Source organism: Eimeria necatrix, genomic scaffold, assembly GCF_000499385.1.
Source record: "Eimeria necatrix Houghton genomic scaffold, Enh_scaff418, whole genome shotgun sequence".
Lineage (NCBI taxonomy): Eukaryota > Apicomplexa > Conoidasida > Eucoccidiorida > Eimeriidae > Eimeria > Eimeria necatrix.
Genome location: NW_013654794.1, coordinates 22,136 through 31,613, shown reverse-complemented (window position 1 = coordinate 31,613; position 9,478 = coordinate 22,136). Strand labels below are relative to the sequence as shown.

The following is a 9,478-nucleotide window of genomic DNA, read 5'->3' as shown; positions in this document are numbered from 1 at the left end:
GTACCGTCTCGCTCTGCCTCCCACTTATGAATGCCATGACGTTTTCCACGTTTCACAGCTAGTTCCCCACCGCCCCCGCCCTCCCGCTTTGGTTCCCTCGGCAGCCGACGCTGCCTGGCCTCCTATCCACGATGCAGCAGGCAATCCCACAGATGAATACGAAGTCGACTATATTATGGACCAACGCGGCTCGGGAGATGCAGCCCAATACCTTGTGGAGTGGCGCGGGACCCCTGAAGAGCAAGCCACATGGGAACCAGCTAACCACCTTACCGGCTGCCCGGCTTTGCTTCGCGCTTGGCGCCGCCGCCAACGAAGACGTCTTCAGGCTCGAAACAACATTGGCCCTTCCGAAACGTAGCGGTATGGCTCCCTCATATTCCACCTCCTCCAGCTCGGGCACCCTTCAATGAGGAGGGGTGGGAGAGAGCGCTGCGCATGGCGCGCGCTCACGGCGTTAGCTTTCGACGAGCACAGAGAGTGAAAAGGCAAAAATAATGCATTTTGGGGTAGGTCACTTCAGTCCGGCAAGGGGGGAAGTTGTAGTGCACAGACACTACAAGGGGGCTGGTTAGTGCTCTAGAGAGGATAGCTAGCCAGCGACCTACGAGGGGTCGCAAGACTGGAGGGAGACAGGGCCCTCTTACCAGACAAAAAGTAAGAGAAAGTGATTATATTTTATATGCACACGTGAATTCGTGGAATTGCGTGGAGACTGGGGCTGGAGACAGCGCCGGCGCCAAGAGCAAGCCTCCCTCCCTTAGGGACTAGGAGGCGAGCTCCCAGGAGGGTGCGAAACAGACAGACAGATTTGAGAAACTCATGAATTTGTATTCATAATCGCAATAGCTGTAGTTTCTAGGAAATGGACTTGCGTAGGGTGCGGTCTATAGGCCCTGCCCAAGGGACTGAAAGCACGTAGTCGCAGCTGCGGGCGCAGTGCACTACAGAACTAGCTGCGAAACGTGGAAAACGTTATGGCATTCATAAGTGGGAGGCAGAGCGAGACGCTAAGCGACAGTGCCTATGCGTTCGATGACTTCGAAGGGTCCGCGGTAACGGGGCTCGAACTTAGGGCAGCTGTTGAAAGGCGGTAGGTGCTTGCTGCTGAGCCAGGCCTTGTCTCCCACCGCATACTCCACTGTTCGGCGATTTGTGTCTGCGTAGTACTTCTGCTGCCATTTCGCCTTCAGGATGTGACTCTGTGCTCGGTTGCAGAGCTGTCGGAAAAGCGTAGTCATCGGAGGAGTGACCATAGGAGCTAACGCGCCGACGATATCAAGGTCCGCAGCAGTCAACGGGTTCTCTCCAACCATGACCTCGAAAGGAGAGAGCTCTGTGGATGAATGGCTTGTTATGTTGTAGGCAAGTTCCAAGGCTGGAAGCAAACGCTCCCACTCGCGTTCATCAGATCTGATATATGTACGCAGCATCTGCTCCAGTGTGCGGTTCACCCGTTCAGTTTGGCCGTCGCTTTGGGGATGGTAGGACGAGGGCATGCACCGTTTGATGTTGAAGCGGCGACAGAGCTGGTTCCAAAGGTCTGATTGGAAACGGGGGTCGCGATCCGATATAAGCACTTCTGGGAAACCGTGATCGCGGATAAGGCGGTCTGCGAGAAGCTCCACGGTGTCTGCTGCTGTGAATGACTTTTTTGCAGGAACGAAATGAGCCATCTTGCTGAGGGAGTCGACCATGACAAGGATCGAGTCGTGCCCTGTCGTTGTAAGGGGAAGATCTGTGATAAAGTCGAGACTCACGTGCGCCCATCGACGAGAAGGGATGAGCAACTGTTGAAGGAGGCCTGCAGGCTTCTGGTTAATAGACTTTGACGCTCGACAGTGGGTACATGACTCAACATACGCAGTAGTGTAGGCGCGCATTCCTGGCCAGTAGTACTGCTTGCTGAGAGCCGCAAAGGTCTTCTTCTGGCCTTGATGGCCGGCTGTAACATGGTCGTGATACGAATGCAGAACGTGAGTAAGGAACTCAGGGAATTGTGGGACGCAGATACGACACAGTCCATGAACGCGGATGTGCAGGTAAGGCTCTACGTAGCGAAAGGTAAATTGGCGATTACAAAACTCGATTTGCAGAGCTTCTCCTGGTTGGTTTGCTGCGGCTTTGTAGGGAACGCGAAAAACAGGACACTTCGAGCAAGTTTGCGGCCAATGGCGCACATCAGGAGGGTCAGCTGGTGGCTTCGTTGTGAGTGTAAGAGGTTCCGGCTCTGGGTTGGGTTCCGGCGGCGCAGATGAAGGCGCAGACGGCATGCTCCGTCGTCTAGGTCGGCGCGGACGAATTCCGGCGAGCTCTCAGTAGTTGGGAGGCCGACCACAGGAGCGGGGAGCCGCGCTCGCTTGTCCTATTGCGAGCATCAGCGGTACCGATGGTGTGTCGTGTGAGCAGGTGTTAGGAAGGCCGGGACGGCGAGACAAGGCGTCGGCAACTTGATTGCGCGCGCCTTGAACATACGTGAAGTGCAAATCCGGGAACTCCGCAGGAAAGTCTAGCCACCGGGCGGTGCGCCCGCGGAGAGGCTTCGATGCTTGGAGTCGTTGGAGATGGGTGAGAGCTTGATGATCAGTGTAAGCCGTTACCTTGGATACCCGGACCAAGTGCGACCACTTGTCCAGTGCCATGACCAACGCCAAGAGTTCCTGATCGTAGATCGAGTATCTCCGTTGCGCGTGGCGTTCATGACTTGGCTGAGGAAGCCGATGGGGTTTACCGTCTTGTTCGAGAACTGCTCCGATCGCATAACCAGAGGCATCTGTGTATAACTCGAAGGGTTTCGTCGTCTGGACTTGTAATGTAGTGAAATCGATTAAGCGCTGTTTGAGCTGCCGCACCGCTTGCGTATGAAGCTCTGTCCATTCGAAACTGACGTCTTTACGCGAAAGATCAACCAGCGGCCGGGCAACGTCTGCATAGTCCGGTCCCATGAACATGCGACAGTAATTTATGGTACCGAGGAACTGGCGCACTTGCGTTTCGTTCTCCATTACCTCTGGCCAATGCCGGATGGCTGCGATTTTATCTTCTGCGGGTTTGATCCCCGTAGCAGAAACGGTATTACCCAAATATGTAATTGTTTGCCTTGCAAATTTGCATTTGCGGAATTTCGGGTAGAACGGGGGTCTAAGAAAAATGCTTAGGACTTGTCGCAGGAGAGAAATGTGCCCAGAGAGATCGGAACTATAGATAAGTACATCATCTAGGTACGCAATAACGCCCTGTCCCAATAAAGGTTGTAGATAGGCATTAATATTGGCCTGGAACGTAGCGGGAGCACCCTAAAGGCCGAAGGGCATCACGCGGTACTCGAATAGTCCGAGAACGGACAGGAAAGCCGTCTTCCACCGGTCTTCCTTAGCAATACGTATTTGGTGGAATCCTGCTTCAAGATCCAAGGTGGAAAAACACTTGGCGCCTCCCAGCAGCTCCAGAATGGTTTGAATGAGAGGTAGTGGAAAATCAGGGGCTATCGTAAGGGTATTTAGAGCCTGGTAATTGACAACCATACGCATCTTTTGCTCCCCGGAACCATCGTCACGTTTGTCCACCATGATCGTAGGAGAGCAAAAAGGAGAATAGGTCGGTCCGATCCAACCACTGTCCGATAATTTAGCTATCTCCTGTTTGTGGAATGTGATCTGGGGTCATACGGTATATTGCAGATCTATCTGGAAGTTTTATAGGCGCAAGGAGAATATGGTGAACATGAGGGCACTTCGGCGGTAATCCTTTAGGTAGGGTATCGGGAAAAACCGCTCGATACTCGTGCAACACCTGGGCAACCTCACATGGAATATCCTGCGCCTCTGGCGAAGTTATCCATTCGTCGAACAGAGTGTGCTCGAGTTTTGCCATAGGCCAGGGAGACTCCTCGTCACTCTCCGCTGCCACCGAGGCGGTTGAGGCCAAAGGACTACGCCAGCCGGAGGACCTGGGTTGATTCCCAATTAACGCTCAACAAAGCGTGCCTTGCCATTCATCCGAGAGCCTTAGGGGCACTGCCGAACCGGTTTCGGGCAAAGCCAGTATGAGATGCAAACCGTGCAATGGAGTCCTGAGATCATTTATCGGGAAATACCGCTCGGTACTCGTGCAACACTTGTGGTATCTCCTGGGGGATATCCTGCGCCTCTGTCGAATGTATCCATGCGTCAAACAGAGTGTGCTCGAGTTGTGCCTGAGGCCAGGGGGACTCCTCGTCACTCTCCGTCGTCCCCGCGACGGTTATGGCCGAAGGACTATGCCAACTGGAGGACGCGGGTTGCGTCCCGATTAACGCGCAGCAAAGTGCGCCTTGCCACTCATCCGCGAGCCGTAGGGGCATTGCCGGACCGGCTTCGGGCAAAGCCAGTATGAGGTGCAAACCGTGCATTGGGGCCTTGAGATCCTTTGTGTCCGCAGCTGCTTGACGAACGAGCGACGTTATCCGCGCCTTCGCCTTCTTCTTCGCGTGGGGTTTATACCGCCTTGAAGGTGGGCGTAGGAATATAGCTGCCTCCTCGGCTGACATACCCGCCACTTGTTTGGCCAATATCTCATATGCTTGCTCTGCTGGGGTCCTTGGGTGGACTACGGTGGGAATATCACGTTGCAGCGTTGCTTCACCAGTCCGAACGACCGGTAACTCGCACCACTGGCCATTCACATAGTGTCGGAGTTTGTCAGACTGGAAATACCAGGCCACCTTGTGTTCCGTCAGCCAATCCAAACCCACGACTAAATCGTAGGGAACGGGTCCCACTAAAAAGTCCCCGGAAAAACGTGTATGTCAGCACCACAGCGTCAATCCCGTAACAACCCGATCAATGCGTAGTTGTGAACCTGTAGCTATGGTGAACCTATGTTCTTTTGGAAGTCTCCGCACTTTCAGCTGCAGTCGTTCGACTATTTTAGGACTAATGAAACTTCTCAAAGCCCCAGTGTCCAAGAGGGCCTCACAAGGACTCCCTGCGAACTCAGCGGCAAGTACCGCCGTCGCACCCGCACAACACAACGCTCCCCCTTGGTCGTAAGACTCCTTCGTGCAAGTCTCCCTCCACCAGTGTGGCACAATCTCTGTAGCGTCTGACCTATAGCCGTCTTCTGTTGCCTCTGCAGACTTTCTGGTGCTATCCGTCGTCGCTTCCGGAGTCTCTTCACTCAGGATCGACGCTGACCCAGACTCCCGCCGCGTTTCCAAAAGCGGCTGAGTCCCTTCCGCGCGCCCATCGCTCGTATTAGCCCTTCCCGCAGTGCGGAGGAGTTGATTTCCCCACTCAAGGGAGACTTGAATGGCATTAGGGCCTGTCGCTATCGCACACTTCATCCCTTTGCCATGGCTACGCGGCCTAGAACGCTCGTCTCCTACCACGCCTAGGCCCGCACGTTTAATCGTTCCGTCCTCTCAGTGCTAGGACGGGTGGGCGCCATACTGCTCTTGTCCACCGACTCGGGCCGGACTCGTTTATGCGTAGGACAGTCCCGAGCATAGTGTCCCACACCGTCACACTTCTTGGAGATTTCCCACAGACGTCTGGTACGTTCCGCTTTGCTAGGGCAAACACGTGCCGGATGTCCGCGACCCTGACACTCTAAGCAGTTCGCGTGGGTTCCCCCAGGGCGATTTTCAATTTCCTGGCACCCACGAGGTCCATTAGCTTGGACGGCAGCCGTAATGGCTCGACTGGTCTTTTCTCGGAGTTCCAGCACACTCTACTTGGGCTCGTAGAGCCGTGTTGGGGCGGTCGCCGCTTGTTCCCACGACTGATATTTCACTTGTCCGTTATTCGTTATTAGAAGATGGAGGTCTGTCGGTAGTCCGGTGCAGTAATAGTCCGCGAGTTCGTCGGGGGCAAGACCCAAACCACGCTCCGCTACAGCCGCAAACCGGTCCCTGTATTCCTTCGGGTTACCATTCCACCGTACTTTAGCCAACTCCGTTGACAATTGACTCTGCGACATTGTTCTGTCAAACCGCTTCAAAAGCCTGCGCTGTACCGTCGCCCAGCCGCTTAGGTCGATAGTTCTCCGTTACACCCAATGCGTTAGAGCCGGGCCCACAAGGTGGTCTATAAGTGCATTTCCCCACTCGCGCGGTTCCAATCCCATCTGGGTGTACCGGCGCTCGATGCGCAGCAGAAAGGCCTACATAGTGCTGCCGTCTTCTGGTAGAATGGGAGTCGTTGCGCCGGATTCCACGGTCCCCCCTACAACAGTTCTTATCACACTCATTGCGGACTGGAATTGGTCCCACGTGACGAAGGGACTGTCCCCTGGCATAACATTGGTCATAGGTATCACCTGTGGGGGCGCCTCCTTATGCCCATGCGGCCGCTCTGCCACGGTGGGCTTCGGAGTCGCGTGGCGATGATGGGCTGGTGTCCCGCTCGGCATTTTGTTGACTGACATTGTAGGAGTCTCCTGGGGTGTGGGGCAGATAACGCGTCCGTTGCGGGAATGCATCGCTTACCGAGCAAAGATTTCTACGCGCGAGTTATTAAAACATAGTATTTTTACTCCCAAGTCCGGAAAGAACAAAGATTTCAATCCCGGAACAGCCCCCAAATGTAGTGCGCAGCGCCTACTGTTGCGACTACGCTGCTTCCTGCCCCTCGAGCAGGCCTACAAACTACGCCTAGCGTAGGCCCATTTCTCGGACACTGTAGCTTAATTTCATCGAAATTAAGCTACAGTGTCAAAATCTGTCCGTTCGATTCGCCCCACCCTGGGAGCTCGCCTCCTAGGCCCTATGGGGAGAAGGCCTGCACTGGTGCCGGCGCTATCGCCAGCCCCAGTCTCCACACAATTTCCACACATTTCACGTATTCATTAGAACTAATAGACAGTTTTTCTTACTTTTATCGTATTGGGAGGGTGCTGTCCTCCTCCAGTGTTGCGACCCCTTGTAGGTCCCTAGCTAGCTATTGTCTCTAGGACACTAGCCAGCCCCATTGTAGTGCCTGTGCACTACAAGTAGTTCAGCTGCAGTTCATCTCTGGATCGAACGTGTAATGCGCTTTTCTACTCTAGCCGTGCAAATGTGCTCCAAGTTGCTGCATCAGAATGCAGCGGCGACTGAATGTATAAGAGGGATAGTAGCGACTCACCTCACGCATTGATGCTATCCATATTTCTACCAATTCGCGAAAGCAGGTTGGCGCTGCTTATTTGTGGCAAAAATGACACGAGTGACGCAGGCTAGATACGCACAAGCAGTAAACAATGCCACAGGGAAGAAAGTCTGCAACCTCAAGACAAAAATGAACCAAGCCCTATTTCCCTGCACATGACAGGCATTGCTGTTGTTTTCTTGCAAAAAGCACAAATAACTGACAGGCAACGTTCCACTTGATTCAGCTGCTGACTTGATTTTGCTGCCTATTATTGCAGTAGCACTTGTCTTCCTATCAACTGGCGCCTCTGAAGTAGGACTTTATGAAGAATGCAACGTGTGTCTGGCATTACGCTGCTTGTGGAAACACCTAGTCTGCAAAATATTGGGAGCAATAGTATTTAAGGTTCAAATCAATGTGAAAACCATCAGTGTAAATCTCTAGTAGAAACACAGTAAGCTTATTCCACATTTCCAAGTCAGATGGCGGAATATTCATGAGAGTAGATGGCCCACTTAATTTTTTTACCTCGCAGGAATAGCGGCACGGACGCGCAATTTTCCTTTTATTGAATGAACAGCAAAATCATCCATGATTCTTCTGATCCCGGCAAAGACCAGTTGCTGCAAAACGTGGGTTTAGAAAACAATTACCTGCAAAGCATTTTTCTGCGACCAACGCTATGCTATAAGTATCGCCCGAAACACATCACCTTTCTCTTGAGCCACAGTCCAGCATGCATACGTTTCTGGATAGAATAGGAACCATATTTTGTAGCAACAAGATCCTTAAAGCATGAAGAAAACTACGGCAAGCACGTACAACTGTTCGAGTTGTGGCTGCGGCGAATCAAATTGGGGTCATCAATAGCGAGACCCTCTTGTGCAGGGGCAGACTGCGGACAGAAGTACAAAACCACCAAAGCCATTCAGTGTACATATGCTTCATGCTCTATACAAGGCAAAAGCTTCGGCTTCCCACTTCAAGCAGCAACAGTAGCTACAATGCAATCACAATGCTAAACTGTAGCTCAAAATTGTAATGAGAAATGCAATAAAACGACTAAAGTCAATTGCCCGCCTAAACCGGGAGAAGAAAACGCACAAGCATCTTCAACAGGCGCTCACTTCATTCAGAAGTACGTGAGTCCGCATAGCAGCGAGGACTGCATTCAACCGCATTTATTATTGAAGACTGTGCGGCTTGCGAACGAACACCCGCATTGCGGGACTTCGGCAAGAACCAAACGTTCACAATGCGTCCCAAAAGTTGATCTAGCAATGCACGCAAGGCATCAGGAGACTTCAGGCACTTACACTCTGTAAAACCGAAGACCGAAAAATAAGCTGCTCCAATAACATGAGCTTGAGTGTGATGTGTAAGTGCTGCCGGAATGGAAAGAAGTAACTATATCTCCCCCAAAATACAGCGGGCACTCCACTGCTTCTTTGCAAACATATAAAGGCATGAAGTCGGCAGAAATATGCTATCAATACGTGCGTTTACAGCCCTACGCACTTCCCGTCCTTCTCGTCTGCCCATAGGTAGGGTATGGCACGGACTGAAATTCAACACAACCACAAATCAACTAGGATACAGGCATGTAAGAGCAGACTGACCTGGAGAAATCGTCAAAAGGATGCTTTCCCCCATTGTGTTCACTTATATGACTCAGTAAATGAAATATGCACGGCAATCACGTTTGTAAAGGATTTTTCAGACCGCGACCCATATCGCACCTGCAAAAGTGCACATTTGAGCCTTCAAGCTAAACGCGGCGTCAAGGCAAATGAAGGGGCAAAAAACAAAAAGCTCGCGCAATATGTAGCACTTGACGAACGTTCTGTTTTTTGTTTTTCCAACATGTACAGATAGCTACAGCAGCTTCTCGTGCTTAACCTTCTCCTAATACGAGGTATCTCCTATAAAATGCTTAACAACCACCACGCAAATTATGTCGCCTGAGACTATTAACCAAAATGAATGGGAAAAACATAGCGCTATCGCTGAAAACGGCAGGCCTTCGGGAAGGCCAACGAAGGGTGAGGTATACGCGCAATAAATCACAACGATGAAGCGCACTTTGTTGTGCTGGATTTGCCAACCCGGCCGAATCCACGGAAAGCCCTTGAGAAGGCCTGATGTAGCAGAAACGAATTCGATAAAATTCACATTTTCTGCAAGTTCCAAGTGCAACAAAAATAGTGGTGCTGCACAGCGGGCGTTTCCAACGAGTCAATTATTAATGTTGGATTCGTTAGGTAAATGGACTGTTACGCGAGGGTATCCGCTTCGTGCTTTATGCATCAGTGCCAAAAGTGTCCAACGCGCAAGCACAGACAAAAGCACATACGCGCACACGAACGGGA

At 52.1% G+C, this 9,478-nt stretch overlaps 4 protein-coding genes across 4 annotated transcripts; all 4 read right to left on the bottom strand.

Moving 5' to 3' along the window:
- Window positions 1–1,010: 1,010 nt before the first annotated feature.
- On the bottom strand, window positions 1,011–2,273 carry ENH_00052380 (hypothetical protein; the record flags this gene model as incomplete). The annotated part of the gene is made up of 1 exon (XM_013583675.1): window positions 1,011–2,273. The coding sequence occupies one exon, from the start codon at window positions 2,271–2,273 to the stop codon at window positions 1,011–1,013; it is 1,263 nt and encodes a 420-aa protein (XP_013439129.1).
- Window positions 2,274–2,315: 42 nt separating this feature from the next.
- ENH_00052370 (hypothetical protein) lies at window positions 2,316–3,005 on the bottom strand (the record flags this gene model as incomplete). Its single annotated transcript, XM_013583674.1, has 1 exon — window positions 2,316–3,005. The coding sequence occupies one exon, from the start codon at window positions 3,003–3,005 to the stop codon at window positions 2,316–2,318; it is 690 nt and encodes a 229-aa protein (XP_013439128.1).
- Window positions 3,006–3,296: 291 nt separating this feature from the next.
- Window positions 3,297–5,323, bottom strand: ENH_00052360 (OSJNBa0079C19.6 protein, related; the record flags this gene model as incomplete). Its single annotated transcript, XM_013583673.1, has 4 exons — window positions 3,297–3,656; window positions 3,793–3,949; window positions 4,107–4,758; window positions 4,957–5,323. The coding sequence occupies 4 exons, from the start codon at window positions 5,321–5,323 to the stop codon at window positions 3,297–3,299; spliced, it is 1,536 nt and encodes a 511-aa protein (XP_013439127.1).
- A 386-nt stretch (window positions 5,324–5,709) lies between these two features.
- ENH_00052350 (hypothetical protein) lies at window positions 5,710–6,459 on the bottom strand (the record flags this gene model as incomplete). Its single annotated transcript, XM_013583672.1, has 2 exons — window positions 5,710–5,962; window positions 6,146–6,459. 2 exons carry the CDS (start codon window positions 6,457–6,459, stop codon window positions 5,710–5,712), a joined length of 567 nt encoding a protein of 188 aa, XP_013439126.1.
- Window positions 6,460–9,478: the final 3,019 nt, after the last annotated feature.